Source organism: Apteryx rowi, unplaced genomic scaffold (genome assembly GCF_003343035.1).
Source record: "Apteryx rowi isolate R43461 unplaced genomic scaffold, aptRow1 scaffold_394, whole genome shotgun sequence".
NCBI classification, from domain to species: domain Eukaryota; kingdom Metazoa; phylum Chordata; class Aves; order Apterygiformes; family Apterygidae; genus Apteryx; species Apteryx rowi.
Window position 1 is genome coordinate 582595 of NW_020450463.1, and position 25923 is coordinate 608517.

Sequence of the window (25923 nt, forward strand, 5' to 3'; positions counted from 1 at the left end):
ATTTCTGCTTTTAATTAAAAAAAAAGAAGAGACGAGAAAAAGGTTACCAAAATGTTTAGCCTTTGTTTTATTGAGTTACAACAAATGAGCAACAAGTTAGAAAAGTTGGATTTATTCAAACTCCCTAGCATTATATTTGTGCAGTGTACGGAAATACGGGTAAGTTTTTAAAACACAGCTAGTCAGAGCAACACGTCACACGGTTCTCACAGGCGCTTTCTCGGACACGCACGTACACATGCTCGCTCCTCTCTTTCTTCTTCACACATGCCCGCACAGACATCCCCACGCAAAGAAAATTAGCATTATTTGAAAAAAGTGCACTCGGGAATCTAGAACTGATCTAAAAATTTAGTGGCGAGAGTTAATCAGGAATTTCATTTGTGCGCTACAATATCTAAAGCTGGAGGGCAGACTTTTGTTTATATTGTCCATCTTTGTACCAACCAAAGAAACACAAACAAGTTCAGATTATGAAGCATCTTAATTTCCTCACTGCAACCCCTCTGGGGGTTGCACTGCATGTTTAAACAAAAAGTGCTAAAAAAGAAAAGGCATTCTAGCAAGATGTTCAGAGAGCTGTGGCCTGGGCTGGTTTGTGAAAAGCAAAGTACAGGAGCTGGAAAAGCCTCGCTTCATAGGAGCACAGAAAAGCAGAGATTTAAATACTTCAACTGGTAGCAGATGGCCATAAAACAAAACAAAAAGCCTTGAAACACCCCCCCTCCCTCCCCAGCTAAGCCAGAACAACCCCTTTGCTGGGGTGGGAACCTGGGACCAGGCGCTGATCTGCACCCAAGGGATTCCAAATGATTCCAAATGTTTCTGAAAACACCTCAAAAAAAGCTTCCTCTCCCCTGCCCTCCCCACAAAAGACACCTCCCTCCCCCCAACCAACCCCCAAATTTTGCAATGGCATGATAGGCAAGAATAACTTGCACTGATTAAAAAGTTAACAAAATTTCCACATTGTACAAATCTGTTCCAGTACAGGAAGAGGCTGGGCAGGAAAGTGGGTGGGAGAGGAAGCAAAGGAGAAACCTATATACAGGGATCCTTTTTTCTCTCTCTTTCTTTTTTTTTTTAATGCAGTAGTAGGACTTTGGCACTATGAACAATCCCATGATGATGCTCCACAAGGGTATCTCTCGCTGTGCCTCTGCAAGCGCGGTTTGAGACTTGGAGTTGCAACACACTATCTCACCCCAGGCAGGAAAATAGATTTTTCTTCTATTTTCAAACAGCATTTCCCCTTCATTGTCAGGACAGTGCAGCTGATCAGAACCCCTGCAAAAATTAAAAAAGAAACATCATTTTTAAAGGCACTCTGAACAATTACATGAGCAGCAGCACTGGATTTTCTATTAACCATACCTTGAAGCTTACTCATTTCTCAGCTGGACCCTGCAGTAGGGCACCAGATGTTTTGTTGCATACAACATTCAACTAATACCTCCCCACAGATTTCTAACGGGGACACACAGCCGAGCCTGGACTCGCTGCTAGTTCATTATTACCCTATAAATTGCACAGATCCTCACGGTTGTTCAAAGATGGTTTTAGGCACAAGGGCTGGAGGCAGCTACTTTGTGAAGAGGAACAGATAGAGCTAAAGGCAAGACGGCTACAGGTCCTTTTTTGCCCATAAATACTCTATACAATTTTTTGCATGGTTTTAAAAATGAATTACACAAACCTCAAGACAATGGAAAAAAAATTATATGTTTCTGTGCTGCACAGAGCGACTCAGGGGCTCTCCTACGATTCCTGCACTGAAGGAAAGGCTGTACCAGGGACTAGTGATTAAAAAAAACTCGCCTCAAAAACTCGCCTGCCTACACATACACCCAGTTCTCAGCACGGATCAGACAGGGACACATGGCCAGGGCTCCACAACAGCGATTTGTCTCTGCATGTTCCTCCCCCTTGCTCGAAGCGTGGAGGCGCAAGCGGCTGCTCATGCTGAAGCTGCAGGCAGCAGCAGGAGCTACATCTCCCGCACCCTCTTCCACGCTCAGCCCGCACCGAGGCTTACAGAAAGCTGAGCTAACCAAGTATTTCACAGCCCCTGTTAATGCTGCTAATAGGTCTGCTATTTCCAGAGAAGCGGTGAGCTCTGGCATCCACAGCTCAGGAAGCAAAGCAGTCAAGGCCAGTAAAAGAGCATGGGCTTGCACGCACCCATACAGCAAAAAGCCTCCCGGTCCCTGCAGGTTTTTCTCGCCCCCTTGCTCTCATCCCAACTCATTAGCAATTTTTAATTGCTGTACTGAGCTTTGCTTCCTCCCCTCTATTGCTTCATTGCTTTAGAGCTTGGTTCTCCGACATGCCTTGCTGATTTTAGGGGAAACAGCAAGTCGCCCGTGCTTCAGGCTCAGGCCCGCGAAACGTCCCAGGGTGACCCGAGTTCTGCCGCGATCGCTGGTAAATCCCACGCCGCCTTCAGGAGGGAGCCCAACAACGGGAACAGGCACTACAGCTGGCGTTAAGGATTAAACCCTAAACCACAAGAAAAACAAGAACTTGGGCAGGAAGGGAGGGAAAGCCCAGGGTTGTTAGCTTTTACCAGTTTCAGACGGTGAGGAATGTGTTAGGCCACATGAGAAGCTGAGTGATCTCAGCTCCCGCCACGGTCCGAAGGAGCTGAAGACACCAAGAGGGCCCAGACAACCTTTGATGCTCAGTACGACACGTACATATGAAGCAAGGAGTGACTTTTCGGGGACTTTTTTCTACTGCGTGCAATTCCCAGATTTGTGGGTTTTGTTTTTTTTCCCCCTTGGACAGATCTCCCCCAAGCTCCACACAATCCCAGGGAGGTGACTGCGGCCAAGCGAGCGCCTGGAGCAGCGAGCATGGGGGCAAGCACTTCCCAGCTAGCAAGAGCCGGGGCGCCTGTCTTTAGGGGCGCCCAGGGACCTCGTGCTCACCGTGAGCGAGGTGGTGAGGTGGCTGCAGCTCTCCAGATTTGGGCCCAAGGTGGAGGTCGTGGGAACGACTCAAAAAGAAAGTTTGTATCAGGGGGTGGGATGGGGAGGAATGTACATTTCTGAGAAAAAGAAAAAGCTCTGAAGAAATACCGATCTTGGGAAAACCCCCCTGGGAGACCAAGCTGTGAAGAAAGCCAGCAGCAACTGCCAATCGCGCTGGCATTCGCCGTCCCCGCTCTCATGACTGAGCTGCAATTTGCTGCATTTAATTTAGCACCAATTTCTGTCCGTCAGGCTTGCACAAATGCTGACAACAGACCTAATCTTAACCCATGCTGTTGGAAGGCAGGAGTATCGCTATTGACGGAAATGGAGCTACAACACGGTATTGACATAACGAGAAGGATGGGAGGCTTCGGTATGAGCGCACAGAGTGTTTTTAGTGACAACTGCAACGCACCTTACAGGAGCCAGCCACGTCTTGAAGGCCCCGGTACCTTATGGAGACACTTCTAGCAGCCTTACTGTTTAAGGAACACGATCCTACTCTGTGGAATCAATCCAATCTTGTCAAGAACTTCAAAGAGGCAGAAACAGACTCTAACAGATACTTTCATTAGCCTATGGCTGGTATTTCATAGTGTTGAGCAAATTCTGCTCTCACTGAGGCCAGGCAGCGGTAAAACTCCCCCTGGCCTCAGTAGTAGCAGAATCTGGTGAACACAGATCAGTTCTGAAAAATCCCATTTGCTAAGGCATCATGTCCATCAAGGCTATAATAAAGTATTACCTAATAATTTCAGAAACTCCTAAAACTACATACCTGAGCTAAGAGGGACCTGAGCAGCTCTGGAACAGTTCAAGTTTTACAGGAGCTACACATGAGCTCAGCCAATGACAGAAATACCAAGACTAACAGAGAATAACGCTCACTTTAAAGCACATACATCAAGCTGAGGAGCTAGCAACACCATGAATATCGAAGGACTATGTCTGTGCATGACGTCAAGCTGAGCAATGAAAGCTTCACATAATGACTACAGCTGCGTGAAAGCCGAGGCAAGGAGAAGTCCCCTGTCAGCTCTTCAGTACTTTGCAGTACTTCTCATTTGAGGCCAGGACAGCACCGCAGCCCCTCCAAGGTACCAAGGACTCCAGCATTAGGAAGGTCCCTTTTATGCCAGAGCGTAACACAGGGGAAGTCGCCAGCTCAGCAAAAACGAGCTCTCCTTCAGGTCTCTCTGCTTTCCAGGCATACCACGGCTGTCATTTCAGGTAACTCCTAGTTAATTTAACACCGACGTTTTAGTTAAAAATTAGGTAGGACAGCCACGCTTCACACAAATAAGAGCTTCGGCGTAGCCCGAAGGGAAGGGGCAGCCCGTTCAGTGCCTGCTTGAAACTGCCCGGAGCCTGCTGCAGGGATTTTTCCGAGGCTCCCATGGGTGGCAGGGTACAAAGCACCCGGCTTTCGTGCCAACGCTCCTGCACCAGGACCTGCCTGTCGGGGCTCCCATGCAGTCACCAGAACTGCGCTCGCAGTTGGGGGCTGAGAGCTACAGGGGAAGAGAAGGGAAAACAAAAGGGACGACAGACTTTGGTGGAGGCCCCAGGCCGGCATGCCGAGAGGGGTAAAGAGCAGAGGACAAAACGATCCTCTGGTCTTAACTGAGTGATCTGCGCCGTGAAAGTCCTGCTCCAGTGCAGCTCTTCTCAGCAGGAGTATTTTATAATCAGCCATTTGAAAACGCCTCATCAAAAAGATAAAGTCGTGAAAGTTTAACTGAGATCAAAGTTTTTATTAGAATTCCTCTCTGATCACACTCAAACACCTGCACAGCAGCAGAGCTTTACGGCCGGTACCTGCGCTAGGTCTCACAGTCGGAGGTTTCTGACTGCAGCACATCTTGTGCTGCTCACAGGCGCCAAACCTGCGCTGCCGAAACAGGGTTGCAGCAGAGCTTGGTTTCACAGTACAAAGCCTTCGCAAAAAATAAGTTTAATAAGGTAATCCCACTCTCTCCTAGCCTCCTACCCCCATTCCCACTCCTAGCCCATGGCACACTGCCTCTCCTCCATTACGTTAGTAAAAATTCGTAGCTGGAACAGGGAACTGACCTGGAATAACAACCGGGGGGGGGGGGGAAATCCTACAGTGCATTTTTTTTGTTGTTGCTCATTTGGTTTTAAAAGCCAGATCAGTTTCCAGCTCTAATTTTGGATGTGGCTTCAGAAACAGTGGTGGCATCCCAAGGAGAGCAGCGTGCTACCGAGGCCAGAAGACGACACCTCTCAATGCTGTTCCCAAGTCCTCCCTCCTTTAACCTCAGTGTTTGCCACTCAGGTAACACACAACCTCTTCCTTACGCCCATAACTACCCATTTCCATGAGCATAATGCAGGACAACGTGTTGTACTGCAGTCTGGAGCTTTAAAATATTTTGCAGTACAGATGCTGTGACATTTCTCAAAAAATTAAAGTCTGTACAATTTGTAGCTCAAAAATAAAACCATTGGAGTGTTTCCCTTTTAAACTTGGAGGAAATGTTCAGGAGGCTTTTGGATAAGTGTTTCACAAGGAGAAATCGGAAAGCTCTAGGCTAGCCAGCATGGCTTGTGAGGAAAAACTGCACTGCCACAACATTTAATGGTTCAACTCAACTACTGCAAAGCTGCAATAATAAAAGTCTTTAGTGTAGATGTAGAGGAACTCTGGCCTGCCCTGGTTTTGGGGGTGCGTGCATTTAAAGGATAATACGCTTCAGTATTTCTACTTATTAGATATCAGAAAACTATTAATTATTTCTAAAATGTGTTCTCTGTGATTGTTAATGTATTGTGTGCCATTTTCTGTTAGATAATTTCTAGCTTGAGTAGACTCCAGCCTGGCAGAGACAGATTCAGATCTCAGTTACACCAAGCATAAAACGTTAAAGGCTCCAGTGAACTCAATTCAACAGGCAAGTCGAGAAAAACTGATGGTGCTTGCTCTGAATTTATACCTGCCTAACTGTGATCACAAACAGGCTTCAGGTCTCCAAATAACACATCCTTTCACATGCTGAGAGACTGTATAAACCCCCTTCAGAAAAGTCCTGCAGTCTGTTTTTAAATTCAGGCTCCTGTGAAGAGCTGCTAAAACACCCACACGGCTTAGTCTGGGGCATTTCCTAAACCTCTACCGTGAGCAAGCAGAACAAAGCAAGGCTGGAGAGAGTTCTCACCTGCGAGAGGAAGAGAGCACATTTGCATGAGCCCCTTCAGTCCCCACAACGTTTTTTTTTGCTTGTTGTTGCATAAAGAAACATCTTTGTCCTGGGCCCTTCCCCCAGCAACCTTTTTTTCTGAGCAAGTCAGGATGCTGCAAAGGCTCCACCCAGGGTGCAAAAATAGCTAGAGCCTCTATTCACAGGAGATCAATGGTCTGTTAGCAAGATGGACATTAGTAACTAGGGTTACCTACTATTTCTTTGCATGGCTCAACTAATGTATTTCACCTCAAGCTCTGCAGAAGTGGCACACATCATTTAAAGGCAGAAAGTTCAGGGTTTATCACTTACTCCAGTTAAGTTCTGCCTTATCCAGGACCTGACCCACAAGGAGAAGAGAAACAAAGCAAACAGTGCTAACTGCTCCCCTGCTGAGCGGTTACTTTAATTTGCAACCAGGATGGGTCTCCCTCGTGTTCAAGCATCCGGCAGGCACAAGCATCCGGCAGGGATGTGCTCCTGGGATTGACACTGAAAAGGGGCTACTGGATACTGGAAGCACAACCAGACTGAGGCTGGCTCAGAGCAACAGGGCAGCAGCAGTGTTACCTGTCTATACGTGGGAATTGTCTCCAGATATACTTTCAGAATCAAAGTCTGCCAGTTCTGCCTGGCCTTCAGGTGCCATTTGACTCCAGCTATCTGTACAGTCCGACACAGCATCATCCTCGCCCACCGTCACCTCCACCCAGTTCACATCTGCCGGCTCCTCGTTCTCCTCACTGCCATGGCCATCGTGGCTGTTGCACTCCAACCTGTCCATACCCTCCGCTTGATTGCCCAACAAAGAGTCTTTCAGTGGTTCACAGTCTCTTCTTGACCTCACAACTAGTTTCCCCCCATTCTCTTCATTCAGTTTTTTATGTTCCTGGTAATGCTGCCGAGACACCTCATTACCATTCTTTGGGCTCTCAGTGTGTTTTGATCCCTTTTTCTGGTTTTGCTCGTTATGACCATCAACAACACACTGCTGTTGGTACTGGTCAATCCATTTAAGCGAGCCCGTTCTTAGCGATGACCGGTTTTCCTTGAACCAGCGAACAATTTCAGTTCTTGTGAGCCCAGTCTGAGATGCTAACTGGTCATACTCCTGGGGTGATGGCCACTGGGTTCTTGCAAATGTGCTTTTCAGTAGATGAATCTGCTCTTGTGTTTTTTTATTAGTCGTGGCAGAGGACCCAGATAAAGAGCCAGGTAGCTGGGAGCTGTTCAGCAGTTCTGCCCGGCTTATTGCACCGTTGTGGGTTCCTTGATCTTTAATTTTTCTGTACGATCCCATTGAGTCCAAGACAGCTTGCTCCATGCTGTCCCTTATCTTTCTCCGCTCGGAGAACCATGAATCAATCTCTCTCCTACTCAGTTTAGTTTCCACTCGAAGCCTGTCCAATTCTCCTTGGGTTGGAAAAGAGCATCGTAGGAAACTCTCTTCAAGGGCTCTAAGCTGCTCTTGGGTTTTCTCTTTGAATCTCTGGGGTGTAAAATCTGCATAGGGGTGGAATGAACGGCCATGTCGACCAGTTGAAGTCATTATCGGATCTTTTGCTAAAGAGTCATTACTCACGTGCAAAATGCCCCGTTGACTTCTGTACCTGTGGTCACTGAACCACTTCTTGATCTCACTCCTGGAGAGACCTGTCGTCTCTATCAGCCGGTAGATTTCTGCATCATCAGGAAACTGGCTTGCCATAAAACTGGCCTTCAGTTCTGCTATCTGCTCCTTCGTCTTTTTTCGCTCACTTGCTGGAGTCAGTGGTGCAGCAGTCAACTTGGCAGGAATCTCAGGCACCTGAACAACGTGTGGACGCTTGGCCTCCGGGATATTTGATAGAGTCTGTATCGTTCTCTTTTGCCCCTGGTTAGGGGCAACAGCAAGCGTAATTGGTGAACAGGAAACTGTTGAACCATTTGACACTGGAGTCAAAACCAGACCAGTTTGGCCCAGTATCTGACAAGGCAAAGCTGTCTGGATGATAGGCTGGGGCATTTTTGCAGTTGTCAAAGGAGCTGGTAGGACAGTGATGGTTTGGGGAACTGCCTGGATAGTACCATTAAACATCTTCTTTCTTGCCTCCTCCACTTCTTCTGGAGACCAACTTATACCATGTTTCAAACGTTGAGTAGCGAACCAGATTCGGATTTGCTCCTCTGGGTGTTTTGACGCTGCTGTCAACCACGACAACTCTGCTTGCGTTGGGTAAGGAAATTTATTAAAGGAGTTGATCATGGTTGCATTAGTGTCCAGTGCAGAGTTGTATTTGGTACTGTTCAGAGGTACCGGGACCTTGGGGACAAGGTTAATATTTGGTGGTAGCTGTACAGAGGGCATAACGTGAGCTAACACATCATGGAGAAGGTCTCCATTTATACAAGCAATAGCTTCAGTGGCCTCAGTTATGATGCGGGGGAGAGTTCCATCCACATGGTTTTCTATACGTCCCTCTTCTGGCTTTTTGGGACCCTTCTTGGTTTCCACTTTAGGCTTTCCCAATTTCATCATTGGGGTTTTACTCGCATTAATCCCCCCAAGAAGCGAGTCATCACACGCTGCATTTTCTAGTCCACTGCTAGTGACAGTGACATTGTTAGTGGTGGTCTCAATGGACTGCTCTAAAACAGTCTGATTATTGCGTTTAATTAATTTCAATTTAAAATTACTCTCTCCTGGGTGATATTTTGTATTGTGGTCAGATAGCGAATCGTATTTTTTGGTTGTGAAGTTACATTCAGCACAGACATACAGGGGGTTGAGAATGACGTTTGGATGCTGAGTGTCAACATGCTCTGTAAATTCATTTAAGTTTTGTGTTGAGTAAGGGCAGTATTTACATTCATAACCACCCTGGGGTTTCTTAGATTGATTTTCAGTTGGAGGCTTTGCCTCAACCACTTCACAATCTTTTACCGAGCTTTCTGCAGGCCAGCTTTTCTTAGAGTCCTGCTGCGGTGTGGCAGCCCTCTTTTCTTTAGGAGTTTCTATGCCCTCAGCAGCTTCCTGCTCCACTACTTCAGAAGTTCGCACCATACACGGAGTCGTTGACTTTCTTTTGCTAGCCATGGCAGCTGTCTGCAGTGGGCTAAAGTCCCAAATGGTGACTTTCTGGCAGGGGGAGCAATAAACTCTGAAGTTGTCGCAAATAGCTCCAACTTTCCAGGATTATTTTACTCTACTTTGTTTAATAAAGCATTTCAGCGCCAGCTGTGACCATCAGCTTCAGCAGCAAACCTATCGGCTGCATGACACCTGTGAAACAAAGCACATGGCATTAGGCACTGATCTATAAAACATGTATTTAGCAGAAAGCCGCAGCTCAAGATATGTGCTTTTACAGCACCAGTCTGGACAATGCTGAACTCTTCCCTCCTCCCCCCCCAATGAACTTAAGAGGCAAAAATCTGCCCACAAAGAATAAAAGCAGTGGATAAGTCACAACAAAGTGTACCACAGGTAGAAAATAGCTTTGAAGCAAGTAAGATGATCAGACATTGGATTTTAATCCTTACTAACCAGTCAAAACATTTAGCTGTTAAAGACAGACACTGCTATAAATACTGTATCTTTTCTTGAAAGCTGCAGTTTCTATTAATTATTATTTTGAAGTCTGCAAATTTGGAATTGAGTGTGATTTATATTAAATTTAATTACTTCCCACTGTCACTTACCATATAAATATGTCTACTAAATGATTGTGGTTACTAATGATGGGTGAATCCTAAATAAAGCTATAGGGCCGTGCCTTAGTTGTAAAACAAAAGGCAAAAAGAAGAGTTAATACAAATCAACAGTTTCAAAGCTCTGTCTTGACTTGAGGTGGGTTCTAAGAGACAAATGACAGCCAGCTATGACAGGCCTCTACAGACCTGCTACAAGTCTCTTCTGGAACAAGAGTTTCCTAAAAGCACCACTTTTCACTGAATATTGATGAAGGTAGCTAGCAGAAGCCTCCAGATACCTTTTAAATGGGGCCCCTTCCTGTGTCCTGCTGATATTCTCTGACTTCCTACAGAATTAAAAAAAAAATCTGTTTTTAAGCATGATTCACATGTTGAAGCAGCGTTGGAGACTCCGAAACACAAGCATTTTGTAAAAAAACAAACAAACAAAAAAAAACCCAAAAAAACCCCAACGTGTTTTAAAGAAGATACAACTTCAACACCAGTCAGCAAAACAGAAACTACACAAGCTGTGTTATGATTGAATTGTGCTCACTGGGTGTGTGTGTGGGGGGAAATTGTCACAGCTGTTTTATCTATCAAAAAAAATTTTTTTTTGATGTCACTAAGTCTCACCTGCAAAAAAACAGGAACTATTAAAAGGTCAAAAAACACCCCTGAAACTGTCTTATGCTTGGCAATACTGGCTGATTTTCAGAGATGTTGAGGAACTGAACTCCTCTTGAAACTGAGAGGAGCTACAGATGTCCAGCACTGCCTGGAAGTGAGGTCAACTTGAAAACAAACAAGCAAACCCCAAAGAACAGAAAAATCAAACACAACCAAAAAACACATAAGCAAAAATAACGAGACAGCAGCCTCCAAATTTTGGTCTTGCTTTCTCATGTATAAGTTTAGACTAACCTTGGTTCACTGGTGTTGACTCCAGTGGGTTCTCACTGGCATAAGATACGGAAGAATGAAAAGCTCTACTTAAATTTTAACCAAGAGAGTGTCTTTAATGCTTATTCATGGATTAAGAAATAGTACCGAAACAGCTTATAAATGCTGTTACATTTCCACAGGCTCAGCTAATGGATACTGTGACAGCGCAGGTCACCCAAGCAGAGTCGTTTCCCTCATTTACCATCAAATCTCTGCTAGGCGCTTGGGCCACGTAGAGGCTTGAGCCAGTGCAGAACAAAGCTATCCAGCCGCGGAGCGAGGCATTGTGCAGAGAGCCCAGCACAGCCCTATTTAGCAAGCTGCTTTCCCCGGAAGTGCTGATTTTAACCCATAAATTGGGCTTTCAGCACCGTGGCAAAGGGAGGTCTTTGCTCCCTATCAAAGCGGATGCACCTACACTGTCCAAAAACAGTTGATCCAGTGCATCCCCTACAACAGATGTACTGACCGTGAAGTGCTCTGGACACAATCAATCAGCTCCACGCTGCCTGGGCAGTAAATCCCACCAACCCCGGGTTCACGACACAGGTATGGTAGCACTGACCTGAGCAGCTGCACCGGCTGCTTCCCCGGGTTTCTAGCAACAAGGGTTTGCTGGAGCCTCCAGACTGGTAAAGCTGCAGCCTAGAGCCAAAAAGATGGTGCAGCTCGGGAAATAGCTGGTGGAGCCCAGAGTCTCCTCACACCCATCGCGGCCGTCAGCGGGATGTGCCCTTCGGTGAAATGCCTCTGTGGTGAGATGCCTTTTCTAATCAATCCTTGACTCTAATTTGCTGCCACTCTTGATCAGGCAGGGTCTGGATTCGTAACACTTCCAGGCCTGACAGGAAACTCATCCTTCCCACCCAGAGAGTCCCTGGGATATGGCAGGAGGGAGAAAGGGGGCAGGCACCAGGACTTACAAACTGGAGGAAGATGGAAAGCGGAGATGTGTGAAGTAAGGGGATAAGACCTGTATTCATTTCAGTAGAAGCCCATTCAGTTCAGGAATCTGAATTAGAGATCTCGCATCTGATCAAACACAGATTTTCTCATTGTGAAGTCTGTAAGTGATGAGCTGCATCCAGTACCCAGCAGAGCCACCAAAACCAAACCAAGTCAAAACAACCCACCCTAATAAAAGAGTAAAATCCCACTGCAGTATTCCTCAGTGGACAGTTTAAACCACCTCACTGTTGCCCCTGAACCTACTCCTTTATGCACTGGCGTGACAGCTAGAAACAACTTCTTCAAAAGCAGAAGCTAACTTACTGGTTCGTGGTGCAACTTATGAATACCTTGTAAATCCCTAGAGCATATTTCTGCTACTCTGCCCATCACAGATCAGCCCACTACTGCATAGCTGGAAAAACAAAACAACATACTGACGGGAGAAGCAGCTTTGGCTGGGAATAAGAGCCAGGATGCCAGCTTCCAGCTCCATTTACTCAAAACGCAGCACGGAGCAATTCTCTATACATCAGTTCTTGCAGCGCTGTAGCGGATCAGGCTCTCGCTAAACACAAGGTGTTAATGCGATGAACGGACAGCCCGGAGGAGAGGCTGCCCGGGGATGCCATTCATTACATTACGGACGTCACGGCGCACGGGCGCTCTCCTGCTCGCAGCCACCTTCCTGCTCTGCTAACAAGGGACAGGGCTGTCCACATGCTGCAGGCCAACTAGGTGCCTTCAGCATTTGGCTCAGTCAGGACTATTAAGTGCCCGTTTCCCACTAACCTGGAATCACCCATATTGTAGCTGTCATTTCCCAGAGCATTAGCACCTCTGAGCCAACTGCACCCAGTGGGACACCCCCGCGGCCTGGCTCTCCGCTTCCCTAGAAGATGCCTCCCTGGGGCTGGGCAGCCCCCTCGCAAATGAACGTCACAACGCAGCCTATTGCGGTAGGATCATAGCCCCTTCCAGCACAGGGACCCCTCACCGAGCCTTGCCGGCAGCAATGGTGAGCCAGCCTGTGGGAATGCAGCTCCGGCGTTTCTGCCGCCGCCAAGTTTTGAGGCTCCCCGAGTGGTCGAGGTCCGGGCAGGGAGGCTGGTGGAGAAGAGCCAGGGAAGGGGGAAGGCAGCCGGCTTCAGGCTGTCCTCTCAAGTGACAAGCGTGCTCCTTTCCATGGGAGCAGCTCTGATTGACCTGGAAAAGACACGAGCTTTTGCTCCTCACCCCCAGTTTCAGGTTCTGGTTTCCACCAGCTGGCATTACTTACAAGTCACCTGCAGGACCACTTCACAGTTCAGCTGATATTATGACTGCACTAGTTTTAAAACTGCAAATTACAAACAAACAAAAAAAATGCAGCCTTGGGTTTCCACCATCTCCTTTTCTGTTGCAATAAGCAAGGGGATGGACGGGGGAAGAAATGGAGCCCGGTTTTCTATGGATTTGTGCTGACTGACCTTTAAACTGGATTACACTGAATAATCTCTATTATTTAGACATATTCCCTCAATTCCCCTCCGTTTCCCCTCACAATCGTCCTCCCACAGAGTCCTTTGGCCAGGATCTATGGCTTGTCTGCAGACAGGATCAGAAGTTACTAGAGACAAATATGTGACTGTCCAAACACTGGGTCTTCCATCCTCCTGGCCATACATTTTTATGAAACTTGCAGAAAATTAATTATCTTTGAAACTTCGGCCCTTGCATGAAATCCAGTCAAAAACTGGTCAAAAGGTGAGAGAAGAGGGCAGAAATCAACTGCATCGTCCTTGCTGCTGTCAGAAACCGTGGTAAGTGTAATCAGGTTGCCTAAATCTGCCTCGCAAATCATGCGGCACTTGTGCTTTTTACAGATGAGGGAAGGGAGACGCAAGGTAGTGCCCCAGGAAAGGGTGGCAGAGACAAGACCAGAGCTACAGCTCCCCTCGCTGCTGCTGTGCTGCTGTGCCGGGCTGCACAGCTTCACCGACAAGGGTCTGCTCCTTCTTTGATGTATGACCTTACCTAAGAGTCACGTGGCAACTTCAGCAAAAGGAAGAGAATCAAAGGACTTCAAAGCAAGAGCAAGGCTTATTTATATTTCACTGAACATCTCCCCCCCTCCCCGTCAAAAAAAGGAAAAAAGGCTTAAGAACAAAAAGGAATGGGATGGAAGAGAAAGAGTGGAGGAAAGAGAAACCTACCTTAGATCAAAGGCTTCTTAAGAGTCAGACTAAATGTTTGCAAATCCATCTGAATTCCTTGTTTTCTGGGACCTCACTGAGCTCTTCTGCCAAGCTGGCTTGTTCTGCTAAACTCCCGCCCCTCACAAAGACAGGTCGGTTGGCCAGCCCTAGGCAAGGATGCCCAGGTAAGACGAAAGGGCCAAGATCCCTCCAAAACAGCTGCGAGATAAATGGGTGGATGGACGCGAGATAAGAAATTCTGCCTGTTAAGATTTTACCAGAAAATGGCACAGATAGAACAGGCACAAGTGGCAATTTCACACAGATAACATTCTATTTTCGTAACTGTTGTTTTGCTAACTCACTGTTTTTAATAGTTTTTCTGCCATACGAGAACCATTATCCACCATACAAATCAAACTCAGGAGCCAAACGCTTCTTTTTGGAGACCAGCAACAAGAGAAAAGAGTTTCTATCCGAGATGGGCAGTTTGGGGGGGGGGGGGGGGGGGGAGAGAAGGGGGAGGTCATGGACAACCAGAGACCGTCCTTTGTGCCTTTGACCTTGATGCAGGACGGCATCCTGAAAGAGGGGGAGAAAGACAAGGCGCAGCCCGGCTCCACAGGCTGCCTTCTGCCGTCAGAGGAAAGCCTCCCCGGCGGGCTGCCTGCTTGAGCAAGGAGGTGCTGCGTATCGGGACTTAGGCCACTGCCCCTCCAGGACCTCAGCAGGCATCTCATTTGGGATAAGTCTATATTAAGTTGCTCAGAAGTCTTTCCTGCCCTGGGGCTTCCAGTCAGTTCTCACAGTAAATAAGGACCACATCCTTAAAAAAACAAACAAAACAACAACAACAACCACCCAAAAAAAMCCCCCAAAACCAAACCAAAACAAAAAAAAACCACCATCGCAGAGCTTTCAAAGGAAAACCACCTGCTGGAGCCAACGCCACCGAAGGCGGCTTTCGGCACGCAGGGCTCCTCCTGACAGCGCTGCTAACGGCGCTGCTTTCGCTCTGCCGATACGGGAGCCAAGCGACACTCCTGGGCGTCGAGTCAGCTAGAGTTTAGGGGGCAACGAAAACACCAACTTGACTGCACGAACCGCCAGGCTTTACCTGCAAACGGCTGTTTCTGTGACTAGCAATAACCAGCGGTGATTTCCAAAACTGCAGAGGGGGTGGGAAGGGGGGGGGGAAATACCCCTTGGCAACAGTCTCTGTTTAGCAAGCTGCAAACCAAGGTGGGAAACACGGACGTTTCACCTCACAGCTTGCGCCGAGTCTAGCGTGCGCACGCACCCCTGCGAGGGACAAGACCTGCATCTGGGGCGAGATGATYGGAGCCCCATCGCAGACCGATTTCTCCCAGCAGGTTTATAGCCCCCGCTTTGCTAAAGCCCAGCTCGTTTCCCTCTTCGTGTTTCGTTGCTGAAGGGAACTCGGGCGACCGACCACCTTCGCCCAGCCCAGCCCTCGCCTCCTGCGTGCACCCCGCGCCCCCTCCACCCAGGCTGCCGTGCTTCCCTTCTGTCTTGCATTGCTGCAGCACAACAACCAAAAAAATATATATATAAAATTAATATATATTAATTTAATGAGCAGACACACAAAGCAGCAAAAAGCACCCAGGTTAAAAAACAAAAGCGCTCGTCTCTAAGCAGACAGCTGCGCTCGTGAACCAGGTCCAAACCAAACCGCAGAGAGCATGTGCAGCAGCGAGAGCTTTTGATTTGCTCCGCTTCAGAAAAGCGATCCAGGATGGGAGCGCACAGGTCAGAAGCAATGTGCTCTTTTAAACATGCCTCCTCAAAAATGCATTGCAGCAGTTACGAGAGAGGCCCCAGGTCTGCTTTTGTTTAATTTCCAAGAGCTAACGAAATAACCCAACCACAGTCCTATGATCTTTACAACCCCTCTTAAAATGGCTCCAGAGCATCAGACACGAGAACAAAGTGGCGACTAATTTGGCGGCTCTGCGCATGAATAACAAAACACCAGATCTCCTAGCGGGTCCCTTGGTGCCCAGACGGAGGACGAACTGGGGAAACTGTGGAGAACCACAGAGTTATGGGGAAAAATAAACCATGTTTTAGGTCTTGCCAGCACTGGTAAAGGCTTGCTTGTGCAGCAATGCCACCTTTCAGCAGCAAAAGGTAACTTCTGCCTCTGTAGGTTTCTCAAGTGAATCGAGTCTGGCTGGTAAAAATACCTCAGGGCTGGTAAAAATATATCTGCACTAGTGCATTTGCCAGTTCAGAGCTGTTAATAAAGGGAAAAAAAAAATCCAATGTAATCTGTGCCAGCAGCACTAAGCCAACAAAAGCTGCGAATGAGGACTGACGTTACATACAGTTCAAGCAAAGGGCTGAAGAGTCCAAAAAAAAATATAATATTAAAAATAAATCAAAGCTTTCTCTTGCTGAGCTTTGGGACCTTTTCGCTCTCCCCCAGCTTTTCTCTGTGCCCSCAGCCAGTTTCACGCTCCCAGCACCCACAGAAAGCAAGCACTCGGACGGAGGCTGAACTCTTTCCCACAGTGCCGTGTTCCCACACCTGGCTTCGCAGGGCTGGCGGCAGGGTGGACATTTCCCACCGCAGCTGCGATACTGCCCGTTCACACAAAGCATAACCCCAAACCCTGAGAGAAAACCCTGGCAAACCGGTTGGGCAGTGGAGAGAGAGAGAGGGGAGCAGACAGAGATGYTCTCTTCTCTCCTATCCAAGAAACACGAGACCACCTGAATAAGGGTGTCCAAAGATTATCCCAGATTTGCAGAGAAGTCAAATYGAGAGGCAGGAAAAACCCTGCCCGGCGCTTGCGGAAAGGGAACGGCGCACCAGAAATAGCACCACTTCACACCGCATCTTGCCTCCTGCTCAGAGGAGGCCAGGGCTGAAAGAAAGCAATATAACAAAGACCGAAACAGGCTGAAACTCCCACCCAATGCAAATGATCTTTACTTTCCACAGATATACTCTGCACTTTTCTTTTTTAATTTAAACAAACACTTTAGCAACACTTGTATGGTTTGCCAGCAAAGTTTTTTCCTACTTTTCCTCTTACTGAACTGTTTGCCACAGGCCAGCAGAGAGTTCCCAGCCCCAGCCTTACCCTGGAGCGACCAGCAGAAAAGCAACTGCACAAGGACACCTACAAACCAAAGCCAAAATAGAGGGAATTTCACTTGCGAGGGCCAGTTGAAGTTTAAAGAGGGTGGAAGCGTTTTATTGCTTTACTGCTCAAGAGCTTGGTCTCCACAAACAGCATCCTCTCAGCTGCAACAACAGCAAACATGTCCAACAGAGCAAGTTACACCCTTAAAATTAAAGATAACCCCAAACATCTGAAAACTCCCCCAAGCTCCTCCACGCCATGAACGCAGGCGTCTGCGCATGCGTACTCTGCTTTTAACACTCGACTCCAACCGGACTGGCTGTCCAAGAGTCAYGTTGGCTCAGAGCAGGAATTAATTAATATTACTTGACAACATCATAAGCTGCCCCCAACCATTTACCTTTTGCCCATGAAGGCTGCAGCAAGAAGCATACATACAAGCACAGTTAAACTATTACCCTGCTCCCTATCAGGGAGGCTGAATTCACATTCACTAACGTTGTGGCAAGAGTACTCTGTAAATCCAGGGATGAGAGCTGGGAGATGCATTTCACGGTGTGAAAAGGAAAATGCCTAAAGGTGATTTTTCTCCTTCCTTACAGCTGTTTCTAACATGCAGCTGTTACAGTAATAATCAAAAAGCATATCAGCTTGCACAGCAAAAATGCCATTGCTCTCCACTGTGATAACACCCTTAAAACAGTGCTTAATCAYATGCAGTTGTACAAGCACAAGCTTATTCCTATAATCCCATTATAACTCCTGTACAGTGGATCAGGACTGTAATGATTTACACAGGAAAACAACAGAAAGAAGGGAAAATTGTGAACTACAGACTAGAGCTTTTAAAACAGCATTTAAGTTGGATCAGCCTGAAGCTCCAACACAGTTAGAATTCTCAGTATGCTGAATAAAACAGAGTTAACAGGGAAGCGTATAAACCACTATATTCATCCTTTTTGGGGTACTTGTGAAGAAACACAATTTGAAAGTGCTGTATGTTTTCAGTTCACAAATGTTGATGTAGGCATATACAATGAGAGGAAAATTAAAAAAAAAAGAGTCCAAGCACATAGATGTTTGTGCTGATGGCAGGTTGCTATGGCCATGAATTTGATGTCTGAATAGAAGCAGCAATTACAGTTTTTCTTTCTTTTAAGAATCACAGGCTCAAAATTTTCCAGAGGTTGCCAGTGAAGCAGGCTGCCTCCAGGACTCTCGCCACCTCTGGCGCCCAGACTCTCAAAACGGGACGTCAACACTTCCGCGAAGCGGGGGAGGGCAACGGATCCTGCGCCGCTGCTCCAGGAGACCCACGCCGCTGCCCTGCCCAAGCCCAGAGACACACCGTAAAAATACACGCGCAACGTAAACGTGGGGGGTGCTGAACGTAGGATGAGAAAGGGTTTTCAAAACAGACGTATACATCAAAGTATTCTGCTTACAGCATATTCTTTTTAAACTAAAATGTTCTCATTCATACTGCTGTAAAGCCAAAGATGCGGTAAAATACTAGGTTTTCTGCACTGCGCATTGAACGAACCCAAGGGGCCAACTCTTTCCTGGAAAAGGAGAAGTTAAATATTGTGTGCTGTGAATTTTCTATTTTAAATACACATCTGTGATCACTAGCATGTATTTTTTCTTTCTTTCTTTTTTTTTAAATGCAGGTTGGGCTTAGCTGTTCAGATCTGGAATAAGCCCGATTTTAGCATTTTTGCTCTTTGAAAAACAATGGAATAACCCACCCAGAGGAAAACCATCAGCTTATGCCCTGGTTCGTGCCCTAAAACAATCCACCCAAGACAGTGACCTGGATCTATGGCACGGCAAGAGATGGTTGCCCTGAAGAAGGGCACGCAGGGCCAGTGAGGAGAGGGACGAGAAGCAGAAACACGCGCCAGCCCAGTGGCAGAGCTGGGGACAAAATCCAGGCTTCCTCRCTTCCTGGCCGGTACCTTCTCCGCTGTGGTAAGGGTTGGGGGACCGACAGCTTGCATGCCCAACAGGGCGCGCAGGGCCCTTGTGACCGGCACAAGAGCTGCAGCTCCCACCGGCTTCGGATCTTGGTGCAGCCTGGGAAATGTCTCTCCTTACCGCGAGTGGTGCTGCGAGAGGCACCTGCATCGGGATCCTGGCTGTGCTGGTGGCCTCCGGCAAAGAGAGACCAAAGCCCTTCCCTCACATGGGAGAAAGGCTCCCAAAATTCCCACGGCGCCTACGGCTGTGCACGCTAAGCGCTCAAAATCCCCCAAAGGTGCTAGGAGATGCGCTACCGGGGCCCTGAACACCCCTTTGGGAAGGAAAGGTGTAAACTGACCTCAGCTCTGGCTCATGCTGCTCTTCCAAGCAAGATGCATTAATTACTCACCATCCCCTGAGAACATCGCCCCATACAACAGCAAGCGTCCCCAGTGGCCGCACGGGGGTTTAAGCCTCTTGCGAACGCCCTGCATCCATCGTTTCCAGGGGCAGCGAGTTCCAGAGATTAATTGAGTACCATGTCAAAATTATCTCCCTTCATCAGTGGTATTTTTATTCCTAGGAAAGGTATTTGCACRCTCATAAGAGAAAAATAAAGAAGAGCAGATTTCTTAAGACAGAAATAGAAACACTATAAAAACATTAATTCTAACTAGTTTAATTACTTGTCTGTGCAGCTCACCGAATCCTCATCATTGGGTTGGACTAAAATCACTAGATTCAAGTAATTCTTCACACTGAGTTTACGTGGGACCACATGGTGGAAGGACAAGAGATTCACAGATGCAAAACAAAAGTTACCTGTAGACATACAATATCTTCAGCTACACAGGTAACACTGGGATGTATCCACATTTGATTTCACAAAAAAACAAATAATTTATTCTGTTTGAATATTTGGCTTTAGGTCTTTAAAGGCATACTAGAAAAGAAAGAGTTATTGGGAGGGAAGGGGGGAGAAGATGTTTTAAAGACCACCTCTTTGCTTAAGTAGCTTTTAGAAATAATTTCCCATTTGTTAAGGTCAAACATCTGAACAGCAATGTGTACATCCCCTTTCTCCTTCCTGCGATCTCTTCCATGACATTGCCACCTAGACAGGGTATATCYCTACACAGAAATAACCTCTCTCTTCAGATTTGTTATCATAAGGATACTCTCAGTTAAGTGTCTCCAAAGCAGAAAGACGACTGGCAATTATAGAACAGAAACACTTGATTTCTTTTCTCCACATGCTTCCATAACTTAAGCAACAGTACAGAAGTTTTTCTGCTTTAGTATTTCCCACACCAGTTGTCCCCTCAGCCCTGGAAACTGCACAATCCTTCCTTATGGACCAGTAAGTGTCTTTTTTTTTTTTTCCTTTTTTCTTCAGGTAAAATCATTAAGGCACTCACAAACACTTTTACAGGTGAACTGCAAGGGGAACAACCACCACCACTGTCAGATGTGAATTCTGGGCACTCCTCCTGCAGAAACGCCAGGGCACCAATGCACGATCACCATCCCATCTCATCCCACCCCACCGTGGGGAGGCCCTGCAGATCAGAGGTGAGGCTGGGAGATTTGGTGACTGCTTCTCAAAACAGTTTAAATTTGAAAGAGAAAGGAAAAGAAATCCATATATTCAGGATGTTGAGCCTGAATGAAGCGGGCTATGCATGCAGGCTCAGGGGACTTTTGGCCAGCATGTTATTGCTCGATACGGGAAGCACCCCTTGTATTGGCCTTGTCCAACAAGACAGCAGCACTGAAGAAGTCTATGATGTTTTCAAAAAAGAGGAAGGAGCTGATAATTAACATTAAACATTAGTAGCTTACGTGTTGCACACGTCCCCCTTTGACTCATTCAAGATGTGTTATAAAAATGCAGATGGTTTGTGATTTATAATGCTGATGAGTCACTCTAYGTCTGTCTGTCCCCCCAGGGGATTTTCTGTGCATCTTCACATTCCGGAAAGACGAGTACAGACTGAAGGATAAAATACTACAACAGGCTAGTGCAACGCCTTCCTTTCACGTGATTTTACCTTGCTCCCCAAAACAGAGCTCTTTTCCTCTCCAACCCCCATTTCCCTTTGCATCCTTTAACTTTGGGTCAGAGTCAACAGCTGTCAGGTCAAGGCAGTTGAACTGACACCGTTTACGCAGTCTGGACTTCGGCAGCAGCTATTACAGACGTCCCTCCTCCAAAACCACACCGTCCCTGGAAGCCGCCAGCCAGATTTTCTGAAGGWCCCAAACACTCGGTCTCTTCCGAGTCAAGCCAGAGCACATCAAACAAACTTCACATCAAAGACACTTGGGGACAACTCTAGTTTTAAGCACACAGACAGGMAGCCATTGGCCTAACTCGCATAGTCAAATACCCTGGTGAAATTAGTCGGCCAGCCTCAGGCTCCCCGAGCTGGGAAGCCACGTCCATGCCTGGGGGTGCAAGCAGACCGGGCAGTGGGCGCGCGGTGCAGACCCCCACGTGCAAGTCAGGTCCCCACTAGCTGGCCAAACGCAAGAGGCGCTTTGCCCAGGGCTCCCCAAAACGCAAGCGGGGCGTTATGCGAATGAGCCTAAACCACTGGTAAGGCGGTGCGTAAGACCACRTCTCTGCCATCCTGGCACGCGAGAAACCCTCCTAAGCAGCAGCAGCCCCTTTTTAAGGGCTAAGGTGGGAGATACTGACCTGGGAAGCACTCTCCACCGCTTTGACCTCCTTGCTCCCCTCGAGCCCCAGTGATGAGCCGGGCTGGGTCTGCCGAGAGGTTTTCCGAGTATTTCGGTGAGATAAGACGCACTCTGATCTTGTCACATTAATTAAATTTCTTCTTGCTACTTGTTTAAAGGAAAGACTTTTTCAAGAGTGTCCTTGTATCAGACAACAAAAAACATAGTTCCACGTTTGGAGGCTTTTCTTCCTTAAAAGCAGTCACRTGACTTCCACAGATTATGTAAAATAGGTATCTTTTCTAGGTCCTGTCCACTCGTGTAGAGTCTGCCTTAGATAGTTAATGGCCTGTGGTGTTCAGAGCATCCTACTGGCCTGGTACTGAAGGCTTTACAGCTGTTAAGGCACCTATCCTGGCAGCAGACCTGGGAGCTAAGGCAGTGCTATTACCCCCATCGCTCCGACGGGCAATTAAGGCACGAAGAGACTGTGGCCAAGGTTTCGTTAGATGGCCACGCCAGTTTACACCTTGCTGCTGCCAAAAGGGATGTTGTTGTCAGCGTGCCCAAGCCAGGCCTTGCCCAACGTCATGCTGGAAGTCTGACAAAGCTAGAAGTTACATCCAGGTTTTACATGCCACAGGCTACTGCTCTGTGTTCTGATAATTAACATTATCCGCATTGCTCATGAGTTAAATATTTTTAACAGCCCTGCAAAAGGAGATGAGAGTCTTAACTGAGGTGTCAGTGAAACAGCACCAAGGTCACGAAACCTGCCATCACAACTCGCACTCGCTAGTGGTCTCAAAAGAGGAAGCAAGAGTCTGGCGAGCAAAGGGCCGAACTAGCTGCCTTCCCTTAGGAGCGACTCGCCAGGCCAGGTGCCTGCACACGGCAGAGCCACCTGACAGCTTCTGACAGGGCCACACTCCCTCAGTCCTCGCGCCAACTGAAAATTACCATCCTCTGCAGCTGCAAGAAAATATAACCACTAGCAAAGCGGTGCCACAGCCTCCTGATCTTCCTTTGCTTGAATGCTACAATTCCAGAACTCCCCCTCCCCCACACACACTTCCATTTTTTTGCCTAAATTCTGGAAAGTTCAGTATTTTAAGGAGGGTCTCTGTGTGAAAACGACCTTCTCATGACGATACCCAGCCCACCCCAATCAAAGTCTGTAAATATACTTGTTCTCTTCTTTCTCCAGCTCTGAAGGCCCTAGAAGTCCTACACCACTCAGAGTTGATCCGTACATCTTTCCATCAAGGGCATGTTTTGTTTCTGCTGTTGATAATACAAGTCAAGATCTCCTAGCATGCATCACATTATCCCTTCATCTGTTTCTCAGCCAGCTCAGAGGTCATATACTGGAAAAGTGACCTTCTAAGAGATGCTTAGCTATGCTGCTTTCCATCACCCTAATCACATGCCCTGCCTTTTGAAGTTGTTTCATCATGTCTGCTCTTCACCTCCTGCAATTCCCATTTAGATCACCTCTGCACATCATTTTGCCCTCACTGGCTTCAAATTTTATCTCAGCACTTTGTTTTATATGGGTATAAGATCGGGGCACTTACTGAAGAAAAGGAGAGAGAATTAAATACACTTTGAAACTCTGAAAACACTTAGCTTCAGTATAATCCTCTGTACAGTAAGACAGAGCCAGAGGGCCTACGGCATGTTCAGTGGAATAGACAAAGAAAAAACACCTGCATGTATCCCCTTCACTGCAGGTCACACAACACTTCTCCCCAGCTTACTGAGAATTTCAGACATCTAATAAAAGACCAAAACCCACCACTACTGTGTGTCATAGGAAGTGAGAAGAAGAGAGCTGAAGCGTCACTGCTGTTCTCAATCTCCGAGCCTTCTCTACCTGCAGCTTAAAAATAATAGTTGTTTGGAGCTAAAATTATTCAAAGAACATTCTTGTTCTGTACCAATGCTCTAGTTTCTTCTTTCATCCAACTAATATGCTCTCAATCAAATATTTGGCTTCCTTAGAATCATCACGTTATACAAAAAAACCAACCAAACAAAAAACCACCACACACCAAAAAACCCCACGAACATGCAGATGTAGGAAGATTTTCAGCACAGTGCCTGCTCGTGGTGAACAGGCCTGCCTTGCTATACAACATGCTGAGATTTCAGGTGGCCGCATACCATTTATTAAGTGTTATTACTGGCAAGTGGGGCATCTATGAGGCAGAACGGCCAACAAGCGCGTTTTGCCTGTAGGGATCACGGAACCAAAAGGAGCTTCCTTTTCCTCTCGGCTCTGTCGCAGAGGAGAGCCGCTGCCCTCTGCGCACAGTCGCAGTTGGGCTGTTGGCAGGATTTGGCAAGGCCACAAAGGACCTTTGTCCAGACCAGAACTCGGGTGCCCGCTGCTGCAATCCTTCCTTCCCCCTTGCCACGCAGGGCTGCTTTCCCAGGACTTGGTTAGAAACACCCCTCCCCAAAGCAACCCAAAAAAGGAGGAAAACAAAAAAACTAACAAAACCCCACCACACACCACCAAGCCACAATGATTAAAAAAACCTCCCCTGCTCTGACATTATATCCCCGTGCGAAGTGCTGCAGGGGAGGGGAGCCCATCGTTGCTTTTTGGGGCAATAATTCCCGCAAATCCCATCCCAACTTGCAGCAGAGACATGGTGGGGCTGGGAGACTGCAGGAGCTCCAGCCTCAGGGTTTCTTGGCAGTGCTTTTTCGACATGGATACTACAAGATGACTGAATATAAGGATCTCTAATTTCCAGGTTTATTCTAGTCTTCAAGAGGCAACCCTTCCCTGTGCTGGCCTGTGCAACGAGGGTCCCCGGCCCGCAGGTGGGAGCTGCCAGCACCCACGAGCTCCAGCATGAGGACACCAGCACCCAGGGCAGGGGACAGGGCGCCAGCACACCTTGACACGACACTGGTAGAAAAGAGGGGGATGTAGCGGGCTGGGAATGCCTTCTCTTTGTCTGAACCGCATGGGTAGAAAAAATAATAATTATAAAAAAGTGCAGAAATGCTTATCGGATTGCTCACAAACTATTTATGCCCCAGTTTGAAAGGAAGAGTACTTCTTTCCAAAATAAGAAGCAGAAGAGAATGAGTAGTCTTTGCAAGCAAGTGAGGTTTCATAAAATTAGATTGTGTTAAAAAAAAAAATTAAGTGACACACTGGTAAAATACAATCAGACTATCACAATCGATACCTTGGCATAATTCCGCCACAGAGAGCCACGAAGAGGGAGACGCTTTGCTCCTTCCACTTCTCATTGTGAGCATCACAGCGTGCAGAATAAACTGGTTCCTACTTCCAAAGCCGGGTTTGGTTTAGCGCATTCGAGATTCAGCTGCTTTGGTGCGGGGCGGGCTGCCCCTCGCGCTCCCGAGCTGCGGGGGACAGCGCTTCACCCCAATAAGCTATTAGTGTGCCGACGAACGAGCCGCCAACAATAAAAGCCAATTGGCAAAACCTCCCATTCATGACTTTTTCCCAGTGTAAAAGCGTTTGCAATCAGAACACCTTAAAATGCAACAAAGTGTACTTGACAGTTCCCTCCTCCTGTCTCCTCCCACCGCTTTAATTCGGGCATACTTACTATTCCCCATGCAAAAGAAAAAAAAAAAGTCATCGCAGGCACCAGCCTCCTTGTCTCCCTGGTGCCCGGTTCCCCTCGGGCTACTTCACAGCGTGTCCAGATGAACAAATTGTAACAATGTTTCTTGAGCAACACTTCAGAAACACAGAAAAAGGGGAACTGCTTATTACAACAGTTTCTTACGAAGGAATATTTGTCTAAAGTTTTTTTTTTTTTTTTTTTTTTGAAGCTGGGTTTCTTCTCCTCCCCATTCCTGGCGAGGAGGAGGAACCTCATTTTCAAAAGCAAAGGCTGGCTTATCCACATGAAAAAATGACTCCCTAGGGGAACACATCTTAAGTTGCCTCTTACGAGGTCAACTGATTATTTCAGATTGCCTTTTGGTATGTCAGAAATCTGTCACTGAGCAATTTCACTCCATTAAGAAGGCAGCTGAACGAATTATTTCTGAATAATTTCATAGGCATAATTGATTCTCCCCCAAAAGCGAAGTTCTAACAGCTATTCTCCAAAAAGACTACACCAGATTGAGCAAAACGCAACAATAAAGAAACCATAGGCAGGCAGAAGTACAAAAATGGGAATTAACTCAAACGACAGCTAATCTTGCCGCTATCTAGGTCAACAGAAGGCAAGCAAGACCT

At 47.1% G+C, this 25923-nt stretch overlaps 1 protein-coding gene across 1 annotated transcript in view; it reads right to left on the minus strand.

Annotated features, from left to right (window-relative positions):
* Window positions 1-43: 43 nt before the first annotated feature.
* The window catches only part of ZHX2 (zinc fingers and homeoboxes 2), a 46559-nt gene continuing 20679 nt past the window's right edge, over window positions 44-25923 (minus strand). The window contains exons 2-3 of the mRNA XM_026074668.1: window positions 6749-9440; window positions 44-1287 (exon numbers count right to left, since the gene is read on the minus strand). Coding sequence (XP_025930453.1) covers window positions 6753-9254 — 2502 coding nt within the window. The 5' untranslated portion in view covers window positions 9255-9440 and the 3' untranslated portion in view covers window positions 44-1287; window positions 6749-6752. The remainder of the gene's footprint in view (window positions 1288-6748; window positions 9441-25923) is intronic.